This window comes from Scardinius erythrophthalmus, assembly GCF_964197995.2.
Source record: "Scardinius erythrophthalmus genome assembly, chromosome: 4".
Classification (NCBI taxonomy): domain Eukaryota; kingdom Metazoa; phylum Chordata; class Actinopteri; order Cypriniformes; family Leuciscidae; genus Scardinius; species Scardinius erythrophthalmus.
The window spans coordinates 1,635,251-1,657,644 of record NC_138224.1 but is presented as its reverse complement, the minus strand read 5'-3'; the positions used below and the strand labels follow the sequence as shown (position 1 = coordinate 1,657,644).

The 22,394-nt window shown below is 38.0% G+C and overlaps 3 protein-coding genes across 9 annotated transcripts in view; 2 read left to right on the top strand and 1 right to left on the bottom strand.

Moving 5' to 3' along the window:
• The window catches only part of fam180a (family with sequence similarity 180 member A), a 39,122-nt gene extending 35,326 nt beyond the window's left edge, over positions 1–3,796 (top strand). For all 4 annotated transcript variants that reach the window (XM_081363127.1, XM_081363128.1, XM_081363125.1 and 1 more), the window contains one exon: positions 838–3,796. In XM_081363127.1, coding sequence (XP_081219253.1) covers positions 838–1,179 — 342 coding nt within the window. In that variant the 3' untranslated portion in view covers positions 1,180–3,796. The remainder of the gene's footprint in view (positions 1–837) is intronic.
• A 1,263-nt stretch (positions 3,797–5,059) lies between these two features.
• Positions 5,060–10,182, bottom strand: LOC308689575 (THAP domain-containing protein 6-like). 4 transcript variants are annotated; one of them, XM_081363359.1, is made up of 7 exons: positions 10,031–10,182; positions 9,439–9,534; positions 8,873–9,065; positions 8,618–8,707; positions 6,393–6,648; positions 6,128–6,281; positions 5,060–5,569 (listed from the first exon to the last, which is right to left on the bottom strand). In XM_081363359.1, the coding sequence occupies exons 2-7, from the start codon at positions 9,516–9,518 to the stop codon at positions 5,530–5,532; spliced, it is 813 nt and encodes a 270-aa protein (XP_081219485.1). In that variant the 5' UTR covers positions 9,519–9,534; positions 10,031–10,182; the 3' UTR covers positions 5,060–5,529. The 4 variants fall into 4 exon arrangements, with proteins under 4 accessions (XP_081219485.1, XP_081219486.1, XP_081219487.1 ...); XM_081363360.1 differs by having other exon boundaries at positions 10,036–10,089; XM_081363361.1 differs by having other exon boundaries at positions 9,968–10,038.
• A 651-nt stretch (positions 10,183–10,833) lies between these two features.
• upf2 (UPF2 regulator of nonsense mediated mRNA decay) overlaps positions 10,834–22,394 on the top strand; it is a 33,857-nt gene continuing 22,296 nt past the window's right edge. The window contains exons 1-10 of the mRNA XM_081364219.1: positions 10,834–10,924; positions 12,261–12,617; positions 14,277–15,056; positions 16,194–16,354; positions 16,442–16,618; positions 17,276–17,413; positions 17,871–17,974; positions 20,399–20,484; positions 20,977–21,085; positions 21,964–22,077. Of these exons, the coding sequence (XP_081220345.1) occupies positions 10,920–10,924; positions 12,261–12,617; positions 14,277–15,056; positions 16,194–16,354; positions 16,442–16,618; positions 17,276–17,413; positions 17,871–17,974; positions 20,399–20,484; positions 20,977–21,085; positions 21,964–22,077 (2,031 nt within the window). The 5' untranslated portion in view covers positions 10,834–10,919. The remainder of the gene's footprint in view (positions 10,925–12,260; positions 12,618–14,276; positions 15,057–16,193; positions 16,355–16,441; positions 16,619–17,275; positions 17,414–17,870; positions 17,975–20,398; positions 20,485–20,976; positions 21,086–21,963; positions 22,078–22,394) is intronic.

The following is a 22,394-nucleotide window of genomic DNA, read 5'->3' as shown; positions in this document are numbered from 1 at the left end:
CCATGAAAGTGACTTATGAAAACATTATTTCCAGATGTTCACTTATCATTCAAAACATCCAGTTTTTTCTAGGTTCTGTGAACGTTAAGGGAACATTAACATTGTATCATTCTTCAAACATTACGGAATGTTGCTTTTAAATGTTCTCTGAACGTCGTGAAACATTGTTTCCGCCACAGAATAAAACATTTTAAAAGATAATTGCGATTTTTTTTTTTACTCACAATTGCGAGTTTATATCATGCAATTCTGACTTTATTTCTCCCAATTGCAAATTATAAAGTCAGAATTGCGATATAAACATGCAATTCTTAGAAAAAAGTCAGAATTGCGAGTTTATTTCTTACAATTCTGGCTTTATAACTCGCAATTGTGACTTTATATGTAATTGTGAGAAAAAAAGTCCGAATTGTGAGATAATTGCTTTTTTATTTTTTATTCTTTGGCGAAAACAAGCTTCCATAGAAACAAGTAGTAACATTTAAAAAACGTTACAAAACGAAAAACTTTCAGTGAATGATGTGTAAATAACATTGTTAACATTTTTACAACATTAATAAAGACCAGATAACATTCCCTGTTCGCTGGGATTATACTTGTTACTTTTAAATGTTCTCTGAACATTCTAAAATTATCCCATAATATTTGTAAAGTGATAAACTGGAATGTTTCCTTAACATTTGAATAACCATGTTCTTAAAAACTGTAGGTTAAGAGAACATTCAAAAGTAAAGTTTTTTATAACTTAAAGAAAACGTAAGCAGAGACTGTATCTTTGTTATTTTCTGTGAAACTTCTGGTTATGTCTTCAGATGTTTTGTCGGTGTTGTTTTACAGGTGTTGTTGTCGGGCGCGTACATTGACGCGTCACGCGGGACGCTCCACATAGCCGATCGGGAACTGGCGTCCATGAGGAAGCTTGAGATTCTGGAGGTCCTGTGTGAAGACGTGCTTCCCAGAAGCCTCTCTGAGATCCAGCGTCTCAGTGCCCAGCTGTCGGTGCGCCGTGGATCGCTGCGGATGGAGGACTTCGAACGCACAGTCCTCACGATGGTGTTTACTGCACAACAACTACAACACACCGACCCCGGCCACCAGAGGGAGCTGTGGGCAAACGCACTCCTACAACTGTATCAAGCCATTAAAGAAGACCTTCGGCCACAAACGGCTGGCAATTAATGAGAGGAGCATCCGGTCTCTTGAGTCCAACACGGAAGTGACTTGAACTGCAGTTCATCGACTGGCCACTAGAGACAGGCTCCAGAAGAGAGTCAATCCCATTGACCTCCATGTTAAAATGCCCAACTTTACAGCAGAAAAAAATGTGTTTACAGTCTGGTACAAAAGGTGTTTTTGGTCTATATAGCTAATTTTGCCCTGCATGACGACTGTGGGGGAGGGGGGGATTTATCATTAAGCATTGTATCAGTAGAAAACCCGTAGTGTTTTCGAATTACCGTGCTTTCCTCCTTCATGTCCCCCTGAGACGAGAGATTTATGTATTTTTTGTCTGGAAAAAACCCTCTGATGACGCAAAAATCGTCATTTTGCGTCATCTGAGTATTTTTTGGCCAGAGTCTTTCATCCACATGAGCCAAAAATACATTTTCTAGCTTTTCTCAGTCTAGAAAGCTCCAAATTCAAAAATAATTTCACATTTGTACTACATAAATGACCCATTTTAAATACACATTCATCTTTCCAGAGGTGAAGTATCCCTTTAAGCCTTAAAGTTTTGCATAATTAAGGGCGTGGTTACTTGAGTGACAGGTGGATTGTCGCTGATGTCACTACTAGCCGTTTGTCTGCGTCACGTCACCTCAGCTAAAACCGCCACGGCCACAGTTTCGTTTCGTTTCTCTCTGCCCACTTTGGGCTTGAAAAATGCTCTTCAGAAACATGCAGGTGACGTCACGGACACTACGTCCATATTTTCTGACAGTCTATGGTCTCATATCACTAATCCACTGCACTGCTTCTCAACCGCTGACCACAGATGTGTTACGGAAGGGATAATGTAGAGCGAGGCGGTCGTTATAGCGAATAACAACCCCGACAGGCTGTACGGGACCCCGACGCGAACCTTGAAGGGTTTGTATTCGCTATAACAACCGCCTCGCTATACATTATCCTGCTTATTACATGGCTACCTACAAAATAAATAAATAAATTTGACACAAAATATTGATTTAAAAAGGAGTTTATTGATTTAAAAACGATTATATTGCTTCCGCTAAAGATAATAGTCCGCGTCCATAGCAATGCTCTGTTTTTCATGGCAATGGTGTGTTATACTTCGCAGCGATCTGTTATGTCTCCGCTGCGCGTCGGATGGTTCACGCCTCGCCGTCGTCCATTAATACCTGACAATGGACACCTCGTCGGTCATTAACCCGCTTATACCATGGTCTCTTGCCAAATAACAACATTTTTAGAACATTAGTTTATATTTTAATTAGTTTTACAATCGAAATCTTAAAGTTTTTACAAACAATAACTTGGTTTTCCTGGTTACGCCTGACGGTTTATTTACTAGGACTGTCCTCTATCACTTTTTAATGGACACCCTGCAGCCAATCAGAATCGAGTATTCACCCAGACCATGGTATAACAAGAATTATACCATGGTCTGAGTGAATACTCGATTCTGATTGGCTGCAGGGTGTCCATTAAAAAGTGATAGAGGACACCTAGTAAAGGAGTTCTGGTGAAACTGACTGTTTACCGTTCGAAATTAATAAATAAATGTGCTGGCTACATCAGCTGTGAGTAACCATAGCAACAGGCAGTAAACTGAAGGGTTCTAAGAGCTGATATATATAAATATCTCTGGTTGCTAAATAAACCGTCAGGCGTAACCAGGGAAACCAAGTTATTGTTTGTAAAAACTTTAGATTTCGATTGTAAAACTAATTAAAATATAAACTAATGTTTTAAAAATGTGTTATTTGGCAAGTGACCATGGTATAAGCAGGTTAATGCCCTTCGAGGTGTCCATTGTCAGGTATTAATGTCCTCCGTTCACGCCTCGCCGTCGTCCATTAATACCTGACAATGGACACCTCGAAGGGCATTAAATCCTTACATAACAGACCGCATTCTACATTGGAATTCAACCAAGCCATGTAATAATGTTAGAGATTGCAGATATCAGGGGAAAACAATGCGAAATGCAAATAATAAAATGCATGTAGTCATGTAGAGCTAGTCAAATTAGACAACAGTTGCAATGCAATTTATATTTATTTTACATAATATTTGCAAATAACTCTAAATATAATATTTGAACTTGCAAAATAAGCAGAATTATAATTTAGATACCAACTTCTTAATTATAATCCCAGACAGCAACATAGTGTTGGCCCAGATCCGGCCCACATCTGGAATCCATACGTAGCCTACCAGATGTGGGCCGACATTATGTTGCTGTCTGTGGTATTTTTCACAAATATTTTGGTTTTGTATGGTTTTGACCCGGTGTTAAATCTGGTTCCTTAAGGAGAAGCGGTGACTGTGTAATTACAGACTGTGTTTGCATAAGTTCACCTTCACGTTCTCTGGGTCCGGCTCATGCAGGACGAGCTCTGGTGTCCTTGTTTTTCCTGAGATAATGAATCTCCTAATATGATCATTATCACGTCCTTGACCGTGTTTCGCTGTCATCTTCACCTGGAAGTGTTCCCATCCAAACCTGCGGAGACGTGTGTGACTCTATGATGCTGTGAGAATGTGACTGATATTAAAGTTGAAACTTCACAGCTCCTCGGCTGCATTAAACATGTGACTGGGGCTTTCATTCGCCTGTGTGTGTGTTATTGAACACCTCGGCTCCTGCCGCCGGAGATACAGCAGCAAGACTGACTGAGATGAGGACGAACAAATGATCAAAACAGGGGATGCAGACTCTCAAAAACTTCCTTATGTGTGTGTGTTTGTGTATGTGTTGTGTATGTGTTAGTGTGTATGCGAGTGTGTGTATCTGTGAGAGAGAGCAAGTGTGTGTGTGTGTGTACGTGTGTGCGTATCTGTGTGAGAGTGAGTGTGTGTGTGTGTCTCTGAGAGTGTGTGTGAGTTTGAGTGTGTGTGAGTGTGTATGTGCGAGTGTGTGTGTATCTGTGAGAGAGTGAGTGTGTGTGTGTCTGTGAGTGTGTGTGTGTGAGTTTAAGTGTGTTTGTAAGTGTGAGTGTGCCTGTGTACTTGTGTGTTTATCTGTGTGAGACAGTGAGTGTGTGTGTGTGTGTGTGTGTGTGTGTGTGAGAGAGAGAGAGAGAGAGTGAGAGAATGTGTGTGTGTGTGTGTGTAAGAGTATGAGTGAGAAGAATGGGTGAATGTGTGTGTCTGTTATGCGCCAATAGTGCCATCTACAGGCTACAGATATAATTAAAGCCACAGATAAGTTTTGTGGCAGACTGGCAGTAAAATAGTTACATACATAGATATCATATATAAAGGCTAGATGTCTCGTGCGCGCTGCTGGCCAGTGGAGATCGACGTCCGCACACGGCGGCCATCTTGCCACAGTGGACTCGCTCACTCGTAACATTATGTCTTATGGTGAATGTACTTTTTAAATAACCATAACTTGCTCAATTTTCTACCGATTTTCAAACGGTTTGGTTTGTTATAAACGTCAGTGATGTAGTTATGACACTGCATACATATGAATAATTATAACAATGGACTTCCATATAAAAATATCCTTGAACAGAACCACATAGGTGCAATGAATATTACACAAACAAAATATTTATGTAAATCAATATATAGGCTACTAAAACTGTACAAAGTGTACAGAATGGCAAAATGACTATATATATATATATATATATATATATATATATATATATATATATATATATATATATATATATATATATATATATATATATATATATACACACACACACTTTTGTAATATGAATATTAATATTATAATAAAATAATTTGAATTATTACATGTTTTTTCTTTCTGCCAGATAAACATTTGGATTGTATATCAGGGGTTCTGATATAGAATATAGAACACAAAATATGTAATAATTACACAAAAGTCTCTATTTGTAAACTATTATACAAGTGTCATTTATTTGCAAAAAAAATAAATAAAAATTATACATATACACACATAATACAATATTGTATTGTATTGTAATTCCCCTTTACAAATATCCAAAAAAGAAATGCTGTAGAGAGAACTATACTACTGTTGAAGTAAGAGGACAGAAAAAAAAAACCATACCTTGGGCTAATGCCCTTTGAAAAGGACAGTTTTATTAAGTTTCTGACACATATTGTTGCTCTGTAAGCTGAGGTTTGTAATTCTGGCGATGTGGTGCAGCCTTAACTTTAAAAACAGGGACACAATTCATTTTAACAGCATATGGCGGTGGCTGTCTATCCCACACTGCGTCTCGCAGATGTGCTCCCCTAACACAAACACATCCTCTGAACCGATCCTTTTTCGGACATTGTAAACAACCTCAACCAGTTTGATGCAGCATATCTATCACCAGGCTGGCACGGCAGACATCACACGACAGCTTCTTCAGAGCCCGTCGCACAAAAAAACCTGAAATTGGAGTTAATATAGTAATATCATAACTTATAACAATAACCAGTGAGCATAGGGAAATTAAGGAACACTTCTCTTTTTGGACTATCGTGATATTGTTTTTCCCCAGATTGTGACTATTGGCACTTTCGGTTATAGGGAAAATCGACTTTCAGTTAGCCTTTACCTGAAATGTAACGTGAACCAACTAGAGGCCCAGAGAGAAGGAAATGAATAGTGGAATAAAGTCGTTATTTTTGCTTGTTTTTGCGCACAAAAAGTATTCTCGTCGCTTTATAAACTTAAAATTGAACCACTGTAGTCACTTGGACTATATTAACGATCTCTTTAATAACTTTTCTGGGCCAGCAAGTTTCGGTCACATAGCAGCCTATGGAGGAGTGAGACAGCACTCAGATTTCATCAAAAATATCTTAATTTGTGTTCCGAAGATGAACGAAGGTCTTACGCGGTTGGAACAACATGAGGGTGAGTAATTACTGACAGAACTTTCATTTTTGGGTGAACTAACCCTTTAATGTAATTCAGTATAAAATCAGACATCATGAATAATACCTTTGCAATGAACTGGGATGTGGCAGGTGAATATGCAGGGTGTCTCTCAGGTAATGATATGCCTTTGGACCATGCAGATGGAGCGTAAGGGCAAAATCTCTCTGGGCCTTGGTGTACTCTACGCCCTGCCTCGACAGGAGATGAACCGGAAGATCTGAAATTCAATTAGCAAACGTGAGTCAGTAGGTCTCCTTTTATTAGTAACTAGGAAGTCAACAAAGAACATAAAATACACAAAATATTAAATGTAAAATTTTCATTTTACCCGAGTAGCATTCAAGGTTGTCTTTCAGCTCTTCGTTGATGAGATTTTTCTTCTTCAGTTCTTCCAGAAGAGCCTGCATGTTCATCTTGGTCCTCTTTTCTCTCCTCAAGGCATTACTCTTCTCCCGCTGCAGTTTCCTCACTCTCGCTGAGGCTTCTTCAAGTTTGGCCTTTACAGCCTTAGGGCACGCAGGCAATGAATACAAGTGGTCAGCGGCCTGCCGCTTGCGGCTCAAACTCCTCTCTCCAGTGGCTTCCTGTTATTTTGCCAAAATATACAAATATATAAATTATATATGGAAATGAATAAGTTACTTTTTTAACAAAGCGATGGAGCAAGTGAGATAGTCAGTAGTTCTCAAACTTTTTACACAGAGTACCACCTCAAATAATATTGGGCTCTTAGACAACGAACACCATATATCTTTCTGGGTACCACCAAGATAAAGGATTTAATGTAACAAGCCACTAGAGGTGGGCGATATATCTTTTAAACGATAATATCCAAATTGTTGTCTGGACGATATGCAAAATTGAGATATCGAATATTTCATAATTTGTACAATCCGACCCCCCAAACATGAAAAGAGCTGAAAGAAGTTAAAGAGAAAACAAATAACGCACACAATAACCTTCTAAACAATTATATGTAGCGATTTTTAATACTGTAGGGCAGTACTATTCGCGGAAGCAACCTCCGAGTGGCCCAGCCCATGGTCCCGCGTCGTCAAAAACGCATAAGTAAATTCGAAATAGTGCGCACAGAAGCACATGCACAAAACCGTTTTTAAAATGATATATGAATTATTTTTATTTTATCAAATGTCATTTTACAAAAGGACATTTTACAAACCGTTTGCGCATGTGCTCCTGCACGCACTTTTTCGGTCAGAACACAGCAATCAGAGGAGGACGCGCTGAAAACTGAAATGCTGTTCTCTTCCTTCATAACTCGTATTGAGAAGATTTGAGTTGCAGAGGAATTTGTGACTGTTTCACCTGTTCAACCACATCAAAGTTTCGTAATTAGTAAGTCCGTGCTTTTTCTCTTATTTTTTTCTTATGTGCTGAAGGGCCGCTGTGCCTTGGTGAAACGTTACGTGAAGAGCTCTTTTCCAAAACGCCATAAACCTAAAAAGCTGCCTCAAAGATCCACCAAAAGTAACGATTATGAATATGTAAAATATTGCAATAAGACATTTTAAATTGTTTATTAATTTCTGTGTCGGCTGCAAAGATGAAGTTGACGATAGGCTATGACCCGCGATCTTCGCAGTAGGCTAGTGAACGCACCGGAGAAATGCACATTTATTAGGCTACATAGTTTTATTTTGTTTTGGATGGTTTTGTTTAGAACCAGCTTTCTGTAAAAATATTTCACATTTTTTAGGCCTGTGAGGCGAGTAGGCTACGGTTCGGTTCATGATGATATAATCTCCAGTTTAAGCACCGGCGCCTTTAATTAATAATTTATATTTAATTTAATGTATTAAATCCAGGAAATTGGTCAATGAAAAATTTATTAAAATTAAGATACAATTAATACAAAACGAAATTCGTTTTAAAGAAAGGCTTTGTGATTTTTATTTTGAGGTCTCTGTGAAAGTTTGAAAGTCTTTAGTCTTTTTGCCACTTTCAGAGCACTCGCGTCCATAATGGAGAACTGACACGTAATATTGTTTTTTCCTCATAAATGTACACGAAAAATAAAAGACAAAAGACTTTTTTCAAAAGACAAACCGTCCAATTTTTTTTTTTGGGGGGGGGGGGGGGGGGGGGTGGATGGATTTATAGCGTTTTGGGGAAAAAAATGGATGGATTTATAGCGTTTTGAAAATATATTTTTTTTTTACTTTGAATTTATCATCAACAATATTGTTGTTTGATTTAATAATCACTGTTGCAAAAGGTGCCTAGTTCCGTTTTTTTTTTTTTTTTTTTTTTGTAAGTGGAAAACGATAGGGGCTTCCTCAGATTCTGTTTAGTTAGCTCCTTTATTGTTTCTTTTATAGCCTACATAGGTAAAATGCAGCAAGTCAAAAGACCAACTGGACCTTCTTTGCCAGTTTGCACACATTTCTTTGAAGGATGGCAAAAATATCGTCTGAATATCGATATCGAGATATTGGAAAAAAATATCGAGATATTCATTTTTGTCAATATCTCCCACCCCTACAAGCCACGTGACGCTCTCATTTGTTTTACATTCCACATGCAAACACTCACAACATCAGGTTGAGGAACATTCTGAGACAAATCCATTGGCAGGTCGTCTTCCGCTCTTCTAGAGGTGGTTGTGCTTCTTGTTGCTTCCAGCTGAAATAAATTAAAGAAGTTTTGAGTGTCTAAAATGTGTTGTAATAAACTACACATTATATAACTCGCAGAAAAAAAAAACTAAAGTGACATTTAATCACATATCGATATATCAATCTAATACACATTCAACAATGAATTATTGTTGGTCAATGATACACATACCCTTTGAAGATGAGCTGGAAAGTTGAAAATGCTTGGCACAACACCATTTTTAAGCCGGACAGTCTGCCCCGTTCTGTCAAAGTCCTCGCTCCTGAAGTGCTCACTGCAAAGCAGTGTCCTGGCAGAGGCAACAAATCCGTCCCTTCTCAGGGCAAGTTCCCACTGCCTCCTTATCTTTCCGGATTTGGGAAACCTTAAAAACGTGAGAAATGTACCCAGATATATAAATTATTGTCAACATTTCCAACCCTTTTTTCCTTCTTTCAACATTAAGGGTAAGGACAAAAATACACACCTAAATTATCATATGTTTAGGGTAATTGTATGCAGTCTAAGTATGTGTGCATATATGTACTTTAGAACCACACTAAACCAGTTATAAAAAGGTGTGCAAAAGAAACATTCAGCGATTGTGTAAACAAACTTTAAAAAGCTTTGGGTCAACAACAACAATACTATTATGTCATAGCCCCGCTGTTCCTGTGTAACATGACCTGTACTGTACATACACCCACTAAGTAACTAACGATTATCCCAAATATAATCATAATATTGTCATATCTTACTTGTGAAAGGTGATCCCACGGGCTCTCGTTTTGAGACTACGTTCATTGGAGCATCCGTAGGCTGCACAAAAGTCTGGCATCTTCTCTTATCATTTCCTGTATCATAATGTAAGATGTTTTAACAAACCAACCTGATTGAAAATCATGAGCAACTTAAGTTATATTGAAAAGAAAGAAAAATTCTGCCTCTCTCACTGATGTAAAATTGCTGGGTAAAGTCAGCAGAAACGGTAACGTCTCACTCAAAGCTTATTGTTATTAGCCAGCAACTAACTACAACCACATCCACAAATATTGTAATTTAAACAAAAGATTAGTTGTCATAAAATCGTTATTGGTGTCAGTAAAGCCTTTATAATCGAACAGGTCGATTGTGATCTCTGCCTTGATAACTTGCGCAAGTAACTTAGCCGTGATACAAAACTATGCTGCACGATTAAGTCGTTTTTCGAAAAGAAAATCTGCAATTTCAACATGTTCCAGCATTCAGAATTATATCCACGTTAATAACGTTTGTAAGAAACCAAACCGTTTGTAAATCCGTCAAGATTTCAACGAGATAAGAGGATTTGTGTTCGTGTTGATCACTCACCTTACCTCAGATACCGCAGAGCCCGACTGAAAGCTTCACTGTGGGAAGATGGCCGCCAGTGATGCCGGAAGTGACTCCGCCTGTCTGTGTGTGTGTACCTGTTTTTCTATCCCGGTGGGGACTTCAACCTGAATGCACACAGACTCATGGGGACTCGTGTTACAGTGGGGACCTAAATTGAGGTCCCCATGGGTAAACAAGCTTATAAATCATGCAGAATTAGTTTTTTTTGGAAATGTAAAAATGCAGAAAGTTTCCTGTGATGGGTAGGTTTAGGGGTAGGGTTAGTGTAAGGGGACAGAATATACAGTGTGTACAGTATAAAAACCATTACGTCTATGGAGAGTCCCCACAAAGATAGTAAACCAGACGTGTGTGTGTGTGTGTGTGTGTGTGTGTGTGTGTGTGTGTGTGTGACTTTTATTGTAAGCCTAATGTCACTGTTGAAAATGTTTCCGTTTTCATATGAGATGTTTCTCAGATTTATTACACTTTATGTTTTAAAAATAGTACTTATAAATGTGTTTGAATAATGAGTATACACAACTGTATGTTTTTTTTTTCAAACAATTTATGTTTTGTAACTTTTTTCTATTAAATAATTGAATAGCATACTTCGCTCTGGTGATTAATTACGGATAGATAGAGAGCCACTATGAGATTAACTTCATTGGACATTCATTTCATGAGTTTAAATTAAACACTGGAATTTTTCAGGTTTAGTCATTTATTATCTGTTTTATTTTGTCACATTTATTTTTCTTGGGGGTGAATTATTTTGTTTTTGCGATCAGGCACGTTTTGGGGCGCCACATTCAGGGGTCCTATTATTGAAAACTATCAGGCGGCGTCATTTACAGACTTAACTTATGAATATTAACACAAGCGCATGAGGTAAGACTGACATTTCATTCTAAATACTACTGTGTTTACGTCAGCGACAGAAAATATATTCGTTCCTGTAATTTCCGTCTGTTTTGCTGCTTAAAAGTGTTATATTTGACAAATGAGCGGCCTCACGACAGCTAACGGCTAATGCTAATTCATAAACACGCAGCCACACATCAAATCGCTTCATTAAAATGATTCAATTTCTGTTATAAACGAACTGAATGTAAAAAAGGCGACATTATATTGGGACGACAGTGGCAGACATTCTTTATCTGGGTTATTTAGTCTGATTTTTTTAATCACAGCTGTTGCTGATTGTGTATTTGTTTAAGTAGTTTTGGTGTTGCTTTTGTTATTGAGAGACTTTATTAGGTCATATAACGACACGGCCAGGGGTTGAACTTCTGATGTGTGTGTGTGTGTGTGAATTTGTTATTCGAGCATGTCAGAGAGTGTTTGTGTGTGTTTCCGGTTGATTGGGCCGACAGGATCGGTTCTGCTGAACACGGACCCGCACGTGCATCTCAACAACTATAATCTTTAGATCTGAGATGTTCAGTTCTGCTTCTGGAAATCCTCCTCCCTGCAGAGTTTATGATTAATTAATCACTCACTACCTAATCAAACACACCTGTACCGGCTGATCACGTGATCATGATTGTCAGGTGTGTGTAAGGAGGCGTGGCACTAAACCTGACCTGTCCTGCGTCAGTGTTTCTCTTGTAGAAGCAGATCTTCTGTGTATGAAATACCAGGATAATTACTGCAGTGGACAACATGTGCAGTTTGCAACCAAAACAGACAGGGACAACATTTCCCATGATGCAGTAGTAACCATACATATTCCATATTATGCCTTGTATAATATTTTTCTATGCAAAATTTGTTAAAAAATGAAAAATATTTTTTAAAAACAGTATGCAATATGCAAAACTTTATTACAAGTGCAAAATTTATTACAAAATGTTATTATAAATAATAAAGTAATATACAGTATATTTTTCAGTGCAAAATTGCTTAAGAGTGCAGTTATAAAAACTTAAATACACACATTTTTGTCATATGCAAAATTTGATTAAGTGTGCAAATGCAAAATATGATTAAAAACAGTATGCCGAATGCAAAAAAAAATTATGTGCAAAATGTTTTTTTTAAACTATGCCATATACAGTATATATTTTAATGCAAAATTTGTTTAAAAGTGCAAAATATGTTTTAAAACAGTTTGCAATATACAATGCAGTGTTCTAGTGCTCCATTCCAAACACAGCTCTTGACTCTTTACTTGTGCAATTATTACCAGATATTGTTTCATTTGAAGTATTGTGATGTTTTGCAGTAGCAGCATGCCTGCTGAACGCAAGAAGTCCGTCAACATGGAGGAGAGAGAGACCGGCTCCTTCAGCAACAAGGACAGAGACGCCACCGCCTCCCGCGAGAAGAGCAAAGACGAGAGCAAGGTGAGCGGAAAGAAGGACGGAGGCAAGACAGCAGAAGACAAGAAGAGACGGGCCGAGGAGGAGAAGAGAAAGAAGGAGGAGAAGGAGCGGAAGAAGAAAGAGGAGGACAAGCAGAGAGCAGAGGAGGAGCAGAGGAAGAAAGAGGAGGAGGAGAAGAGACAGCAGGAGGAGCAGGAGAAGAAGCTGCTGGAGGAAGAAGCCAAGCGACAGAGAGAGGAAGAGGCAGCGCAGCTGAAGTAAGAGCGCAGGGATTCTCCACTCCAAATATTAGATGCGTCTCTATCAGATTCTTAAAGGAATAGTTCACTTCAAAATGAAAATTCTGTCATCATTTACTCACCCTCAAATTGTTTCAAATCTGAATGAATTTCTTCTGTTGAACTCAAAAACAAGATATTTTGAAGAATGTCGGTAACTAAACAGTTCACGGACCCTATTGACTTTCATAGTAGGAAACAAAATACTATGGAAGCCAATGGGGTCCTTCAACTCTTTGGTTGACAGAATCTTCATTTTTAAGGGAACTATTCCTTTAAATTCAGTCAATAAACTCAATTAGACTAATAAGACACTATATAGCTAACTTTAGTTACCAATCAAATGAAATCAGTGTCAGTAAAATCCAGAAGTGACACAGAAGCTGTATCTAGATGTACTTAAACTATAAGATTATAAGATAATATTTTAAATATTGAAATTGAAAAATAAATTGATACTTTACTATGAAACTAAACCACCAGTAGGTGGCGGAACGTCACTGTCTTAATGAGTGAGTCATTCATTCAACTGATTCGTTCATTCAACTGATTCATTCATTCAACTGATTCGTTCAAACAGCTGATACATTCAGGAATGAAACGACTGTTGCAAAAATGGGAACTATTACTATTTCTGCCATAGAAGGATATGGTAAAAGTAGTAAGAGTAGTATACTAGCATGCGGTCGAATTCAGCGAGTATTTATGAATGGATTCATTGATTCTTCAAAATGCTGATTAATTCAGAAATGAAAAGTGTGTTTTGCTCTGAGATGAACAATCGTGGCTTCGTCTGGAACTATTTTCGTTGGTGAAAAAGAGCAAAAGCATAAAATGTTGTGTTTAAAATGTAACTCGCATTTTAAACACTCAAGTGATATTGCTGAAATTAGGGGTGTAACGATCCCCTCATGTCACGATTCGATACATATCATGAAACTGAACTCACAATATAATATTATTGCGATACTCTAAGACATATGATAAAAGGTTGACAATTTTTTTTACTGTTGATTAAAACGATAAATTTGACAGTACTTTGTTTGGACTTGGTGCTGGAAACCCAATGAACAGAACAATAGTGACACCAGAATAAAAATATTCATGATTCTGAAGTTAAAAATACTTTTAGACAAATAAGCTAGATATATTTATAATAATATCGGCCATAATCTATTTGGCAATATCAGGACCCATTATATATAGTAGTTTATTGTAGTACTGACACTAAAACTTGAATTTTTTCTCACACAGTAATTGTTTGAAATTTTTTTGTTTTGGGTGAATTATACACACTACATATTCAACATTATATATAGTAGTTTAATGTAGTACTGACACTAAAACTCTGAAAACTTGAATTTTTTTCATATATTTTCATTTTGGATGATCTATCCACTATAAAATTTATAGTGGATAGATCATCCAAAATGAAAATATATGAAAAAAATTCCCAATATTTAATATTGTCACTCTGGGCATCTTTACAATAGTCTACAGGAGGAATTTGCATAAACCGGTATTGCTAAGGCACTTTTAGGTAAATTACCGCCTCACATCTCTAAACTCTTATTTGTATTGCGATATATTGTGACACGATGTATTGTCACACCCCTAGTTTGTTTTGTGTTTGATCAGGGAGAAGGAGGAGTCCGATCAGCTCCAGCAAGAGGCGTGGGAGCGTCATCATGGCAGGAAGGAGCTGCGAGGGAAAAACCAGCACGTTCAGGAGACTCGACCCGAGGAGGCTTTCTTCAGTCGCCTGGACTCCAGCCTGAAGAAGAACACGGCCTTCGTCAAGAAGCTCCGCACGCTCACGGAGCAGCAGCGCGCCTCGCTGTCGCAGGACTTCGACTCGCTCAACCTCAGCAAGTACATCGGCGAGGCCGTGAGCTCCATGGTGGAGGCCAAGCTGAAGATCTCAGACGTAGGTTGTGCTGTTCATCTCTGCTCTCTGTTCCACCAGCGATACGCTGAGTTCGCTCCGCTGCTTCTGGGAGCCTGGAAGAGACACTTCGAGGCTAGAAAGGAGGAAAAGGCGCCTAACGTGAGCAAGTTGCGCACTGACCTGCGCTTCATCGCTGAGCTCACCATCGTGGGCCTGTTCACTGATAAAGAAGGGCTTTCGCTCATTTACGAGCAGCTGAAGAACATCATCAGCACCGATCGAGAGACGCACACACACGTGTCTGTCATCATCAGCTTCTGCAAGCACTGCGGAGACGATATCGCCGGGCTGATGCCGAGGAAAGTCAAGAACGCGATCGAGAAGTTCGGATTGTCGTTCCCTCCGAGCCAGATCATTAATGCAGAGAAGCAGCAGCCGTTCCAGAATCTGCTGAGAGAGTATTTCACATCTCTCACCAAACACCTGAAGAAAGACCACCGGGAACTGCAGAACATCGAGAGGCAGAACAGGTCGGTTTGTTTATCCACCCTTTTCACGTTTCCGGGGTTCTCAGAAGCCCAAGTCGGCATAGTTGGCTGAAGGTCTGTAGTCGTGAACGGAAACCACAGCAAAAAATGTTTTTAGACAACAGGTCGGGTTGTATTAGGGCTTAACGCACTTTTTTTTTAACCTTGATTGCGATTTACTAAGCTCTTTATCTTCTGTAATATTCAACAAAGACAAGCAATAAATCTTTGTATAGTAGGGGTGGGAATCTTTAGGGACGTCATGATCCGATCCGATTCTGGGAGTCACGATCCAATTCCAAAACTATTCTTGATCTGCTTTTTATTCTTATGAATTAATTAAACAACTCTTCATAAATTAGGTATCATTTTAAAGCTTAAACACATTTAAAAACAAAACACCAGCAAAATTACTAAACCTTTAACTCAGTTAAAAATGAAAACAAAATATAAAATAAAAATATTAACAAAAACTATAATAGTATCTCAATGATACTAAAATATTGTTTAATTCAGCTCAGAGATGGCACAAATGCATTTACTTCAATTACACTTGCATTAATAATGTGATGAAATTGTTTTGGAAATAACTTCCATTATTCAAAAAGAAAAGTATAGTGTTATTTTAGTTTGTATTCTAGTTTTATTAATATTTTTTAATTAGCTTTACGTTTTGTATTTCTTAGTTTCCTTGTTCAGTTTGAGTTTAGTTATGTGTTTTTTTTTTAGTTTTAAGGTTTAATTTATTTTTATTTTTATTTCAGTTTTAATTTTAGTTGTCGTCAGTTTTAATTTTTATTTATTTCCAGAGTTAATAATTTTAGTGCTAAAACTTTGTCAAATTTATTGCCAAGGCAACATTTAAAATTTTCATTTAAAGCTTTTCAATTAATATTTATATTTAATATCAGCTTTATTCCAATTAACAGAAAATGTTTTAATAGTTTTAGTAAAAAATAACAGCCGTGTCTTTATGAAAGGGTCATTGAATCATAAACTCAAAAGATTCGTTCACTGTGTTGCTCAGAGACGCTCAATGCTTTTGCTCCGGCTTTGTTTGAAAGTATTTTATTGCTGTTCTAACTGCATTTTAATAAGCTACATCACATATGTGCTACTTTTTTTGTTTTTTCTCTGTAGGCGTATCCTGCACTCTAAAGGAGAGCTCAGCGAGGACAGACACAAGCAGTACGAGGAGTTCGCCACCTCTTATCAGAAGCTGCTGGCTAACACTCAAACTCTGGCCGATCTGCTGGACGAGAACATGCCTGAACTTCCTCTGGATAAAACCGTCCAGGAAGGTACGAGCGCCGGCACGACTTCTCCTGTGAATCTGTGCTGGGATTTTGTCATGGCATGCTCATGATTTGTTGTTTTGTGTGTGGCAGAACATGGTCCGGGCATCGACATCTTTACACCGGGAAAACCAGGAGAGTACGATCTGGAAGGAGGCATCTGGGAGGACGAGGACGCTCGTAACTTCTACGAGAACATGGTGGATCTGAAGGCATTTGTTCCTGCCATTCTCTTCAAGGACAACGAGAAGAGCAGCCAGAACAGCAAAGGTACTGAATGGTTTAGAAAAGTCCTGCTTGGACAAGATGGAATACTTGCATAACTTGTACCAGAACGCAGTATGTACTTATTGATTAAAAGGGGTCCTATTCATTTTTTACACACTTTAGTGTGTAATGTTGCTGTTTGAGCATGAAAAATGTTTCTAAAGTCCCGCCAGTGGGAGTTCTTCTCTATATCAGTGTTTCTGAACTCCCTGAAACGCCTCCATTGTTGTCTTGAGTTTCTTCCAGGAACAAACACATCTCAAGATTGCTCTATTATAAAATTAATGCGCAGAATAAAGGGGCGGGGCCTGGTTGACTTAGTTAGTAGTGTGTTAAACTGGCCATTATGGTAAGGGGTGGGACATTACCCAAACACACTCAAAGCACTCGACCAATCACAACACACTGATCCAGCCGACCAATCAGAGCACAGTGTGCTTTCAGAAGGAGGGGCTTCATAGAGACAGGAAGTAAACAGAGCGTTACTGACAGACTGGGAAGAGAGGAGCCGCAACAATGGAGAATATGAGGAGAATAATCAACAATCAAGCAGGAAAACCTGTTCTAGTAGAGCCTGAAAACAAAATTAAGACTTTGTAAAAGGTTCCTCTTTGAAGTAGCATGTGAAACAGTATGTAATAGTTTATGTTGTGTGTGTAGAGGTACGAGAGGGAAACAGCACCGAGGAGTTGGAGATGGAGTTGGAAGTGTTGGACATCACTGATGACCCGATAGATCTGGATGTAGCCGACGAGACCGAAAGTGAAGAACTGGCCAAAAAGATACTGGATGAGCAAGGTATACACACACACACACACACACACACACACACTACGGAGACCCTAAAGGGACATGGTGAAAAAAAACAACAACATTATTTAAAAAAAAAAAATCCTCCTATCTAATATTTTTTCCACCACCATGTCCCTTTCGGGGCTCTGTACACATACACTTGCTTTCTTCATAAAACACACTGAATAATGCACCTCCACAACCTCCAGAGGGCAGAAAAGGGAAAGTTTCAGGACCAGTCCAACTTTATCTGTTCTTTGCATTTTTTGTCTATTGCATTATTTTGTCATTATTAATCTGTGCATCTCATTGTGTCACTCGCTGGATCTTATAGCATGGGTTTGATTCCCAGTAAATGCAATGTGATTTGATTTGCATAAAAGCATCTGCTGTTAAATGCATAACTTAATGTAATGTGATGATGTTGATGTGTGTGTGTGTGTGTGTGTGTGTGTGCGTACAGAGCAGGAGGACGAGGAGGCCAGCACTGGCTCTCATCTCAAACTCATCGTGGACGCTTTTATCCAGCAGCTGCCGAACTGCATCAACAGAGACCTGATAGACAAGGTAATGAGTACACACACACATAATTGACTTGATGTAAGCAGGGATTAAAGTTCTCCGTCGCTACGACGGATTTCCGTTAATTGCAGCAAGTCTATGGGATTTCCATATCGATATATTTTTTAAATGCGATATGGAATTAGACCATATCACATCGATATAGTTCAAATTTGCGCTGTGATCCTTGCTCCCCGCGCCTCCGCTCCTCCTTTTCCACACTGCGTGCGTGTTTAGAGCATGTTATGTTAAGAGAGGCGAATCATGACTACTTCAGAAAACCCAGCACAATAGGAACTACCAGGCAGGCAGTGACATAAGTGTACGCTGAAATAAAGTTTTTCACCTCAGAAAAACGGACTTTCTTGTCCTGTCAGCCGTTATCCTGTTCTCGTAGCGCACACTCAGTTGCACGCGCAAATTCAGCGGCGCGCGCTGTATTGCTTCACTGATCAAGTGCAAAAGAAACTATGAGCATGCAACGCCGTTACGTTGTAAATTACACGAAATAAAAGTAATGCAGGTATAATTCTCATTCTATTCACCAGTTTCCATGTTTCATTAACAGTTATTGTTAATATTGTATTCGCCATGGTAACTGTCGTTTCCATATAACCCCAAAATGCCACTATTTTTCTTTGTGTTATTTTTTATATTTTTAAATGACTGTAGTGGCTCATACCAACATTGTATTAACAAAAACTAGTTTGGGACTGCTATTTAATAGCTTTAGCCTACAGTAGGCCTAATGTTTACAGTGCTATGCATAAGTTTAGACACACTAAAGTTGACTAAAAAGAGGAATAAAAAATCATCTTTTGGAAACTGAACTTAATGCCTTAATTTGAAAAATTAGGAAAAATCCAACCTTAAAGGACACCAATTTTCTTTGTGAATAAATAATGTATCGTAAATAAATAAATGTTCTTCCTTAAAATACAGGGTGCATAAGTTTGGACACCCCATGTTAAATTCCCATAGAGGCAGGCAGATTTTTATTTTTAAAGGCCAGTTACTTCATGGATCCAGGATACTAATCCTGATAAAGTTATCTTGGCCTTTGGAATTAAAATAGCCCCACATCATCACACAGCCTTCACCATACCTAGAGATTGGCATGGTTGTATTTCAGTTAGCCTAATAGCTGGTTTGATTTGCATTGAGAGATGATCTTATGGAAAGTATCTCTAGGTATGGTGAAGGCTATGTGATGATGTGGGGCTATTTTAATTCCAAAGGCCAAGGGAACTTTATCAGGATTCATAGTATCCTAAAAAATATATAAAAAAAATACTTAAAAATAAAAACTTTAAAAAAAAAATCTGCCTGCCTCTATGGGAATTTAACATAGGGGTGTCCAAACTTATGCACCCTGTGTTTTAAGGAAGAACATTTATTTATTTGCGATACATTATTCATTCACAAAGAAAATTGGTGTCCTTAAAGGTTGGATTTTTCCTAATTTTTTAAATTAAGGCATTAAAGGTATAGCGGAGGATCTTTTTACTTCCGGGTGGATACCCTATACTATTGGTCCTCCTAATTGTCAATCATTCTGGTGAATCAATCAAACTTTTCAAAAAGTGGAGAGGGCGGGACTTATCTAAAATTCAGAAAGATCCTCCGCTATACCTTTAAGTTCAGTTTCCAAAAGATGATTTTTTTATTCCTCTTTTTAGTCAACTTTAGCATGGGTGTCTAAACTTATGCATAGCACTGTATTTATTAGTACTAGTCTTTACTATTAGTCATATTCTTACAATTTATGTTAAGTAAAGGGGAAAAGTAACTTACTTGTGTGTTAACAAATTTTGTGTAAACGTGTTATAATTTGCATATATATATATATATATATATGCAAATTATTAATTATATTAGTATGTTCCATGCCTGGTTTTCATAGATTAAAATATAGCTTTTAAAATACGCCTACTGGCAATATTAAAGCGGTTTAAAACGTCTCCCCTTAAAACGCTATTGGTCTCGACTATTTAAAAAGTTAAAGGAATATGACTTGGCCTAAAAAAAAAATTTCAGTCAGAAGATTTTTTTTCACTTTAATCCCTGTGTAAGACACACACACACACACACACACACATACACACACACACACACACACACACACACACACACACACAGAGTCTCTCACACACTCACACAAACACACACACCTACTCTTTCTCTCACACTCACACACACACATAACACAGCGCTTGATCATTATTTTATTATTATTTATATACTATTATAGTATTTACAAAAATTTCGAATTAGCTTTTATTTTTATATGTACAATTTTTTAAGTTGCCATCTAATCCTTGTATTTTATTTCATCTTTATGTAAATTTACCAGACTGATTGTAGTAGTAGTAGTTACAGTAACAGTGCTGGTGGTTGTTCCTCTCATTGCTGTGGCTGTTGTGTGTTCAGGCTGCGATGGACTTCTGTATGAACATGAACACCAAGTCCAATCGCAGGAAGTTGGTCCGCGCTCTCTTCACAGTTCCCAGACAGAGGTGTGTTTGCTCTCACAGCCTCGACCGTAGTTGTGTAGGGGTGGAACGGATCGCAGTTGATGTGGGATCCGTACGGATCAGCTGCGCCACGCTTCGGCACACGTGATTCACGGGTTAACTGATAAATTTAACCATAATAGAGTGAGAGTTTTTTTCGCTTTCGCATTTATTTTATTACTGACTTTTCACTTGTTTTAAATAATGTGTGAACTCAGTCAGTTAGGCTAGTCGTTTTTCCATGTTGTGTCGAAGAACTTCAAGTGAGCTTTAAGTAATAAATGAAAAGCAAAGTTACACCCCACCCATACATCTATATATATATATATAAATATATTTTAAAAATCTGGTCCGAAAAATGATCCGATCCGTGGCACAAAAACCATAAATGATCCGAACCGTGAATTATGTGGTCCGTTCCACCGCTAGAGTTGTGGACACTAGAGTGTTCAGTGATTTGATCTGATCAGGTGTGTTTGTGTGTCTGTGACTCAGGCTGGATCTGCTGCCGTTCTACGCTCGTCTGGTGGCCACGCTGCACCCCTGCATGTCTGATGTGGCCGAAGACCTCTGCTCAATGCTCAGAGGAGATTTCAGGTTTCATGTGAGTGTGTTTCTCATTAATCACACAGATACACTGTGTGAGTGCCTTCTCCACCAGCAATTAGGGCTGTCAAAATGGCTGAAAAGCTAAATTAGAATTTCTTTCTTAAATATTGGCAACATTCGAATTATATTCAAATTCTAAATGCAATACTTAATGCTACAGTAAAAAAAACTGTATTGTCTAGAGGGCCAACAAGAGTGTGCAATGAGCAAATATAAACCAAATCATGCATCGTATCTTTTAATGAAATGAAATGACATTCTTTTTTTAAGTGCATTAACTTCTGAAACAATTGTTCTTAAATAAAATATAATTTCCTTAATGTGCATGCAAGGTTACAATAGTGCATAAAACTGTGTTTGTGCATCAGTAACCTGAGAAAACACACATCAACACACAGCGTAATGAACTACATGAACACTAAATAGCAAAACTGCCATTCTGAAACACCCATTTCTAATGTTACTCAAAAACACTAGACGGTCGACTTGATCTGCAGCGAGTGCTGAGCGCTTCTTGCTGACAATGTTTCCAGCTGATGAAAACACACACTCTGCTCGGGCCAATGCGAGGGTTTTCGTCAGCAGGAAGCCTTTTTGTGGTATTTTTCAAATGAACAACGCAGACGCACCTGCTGTTCACTGGATAAGCTAACAAAAACTACAGAGTAAGTTACGTCATCATCATGTCTCGCGCGCCTCTCGACACACAAAAATTAAAATGGATGGTTCTTGCATTCGAATGTGAATATTCGAAATGAACATTTTTCTTTGACAGTCCTACTAGCAATGTGCACTCGAATTTGGCCACAATTCTATTTTCGAAGCAGGATATGTTAAAATGCATCAAAGTCAGTGTTTGTGTGTGTCTTACAGATCAGAAAGAAAGACCAGATCAACATTGAGACCAAGAATAAGACGGTGAGGTTCATCGGGGAGTTGGCCAAGTTCAAGATGTTTTCCAAAACGGACACGCTGCACTGCCTCAAGGTGAGATCACATATCGCTGAGAGACTATTACAGTTTTTATTCATATTTTTAATGTTTTTATTTTTATATATTCCAGTTTCAGTTTGTTATTTTGTTGTTTTTTATTTGTGTATTTTTAAAAAAAATGTCTAAATAGTTTTTTATTAATTTCAGTTTTAGTTATTTTAATACATCAAGTTAATCTAAAATGAAAATGAGAGATGTTGCTTGGCAACTTGCTGAAATAAAATAAGGTAGATAAAGGTTATAGTTACCTTTTTTAAGGTAACTATAATAAACCTGCTTAGAAATTTTCTAAATTAGAAAATGTTAATGAA

Excerpts from the sequence above, each read along its gene's own strand:
- LOC308689575 (XM_081363359.1), bottom strand. The coding sequence starts at position 9,518 with ATGCCAGACTTTTGTGCAGCCTACGGATGCTCCAATGAACGTAGTCTC. Across the intron at positions 9,066-9,438 it reads CGTGGGATCACCTTTCACAA|GTTTCCCAAATCCGGAAAGA; the intron begins GTAAGATATGAC and ends CACGTTTTTAAG. Across the intron at positions 8,708-8,872 it reads TTCCAGCTCATCTTCAAAGG|CTGGAAGCAACAAGAAGCAC; the intron begins GTATGTGTATCA and ends AATTTATTTCAG.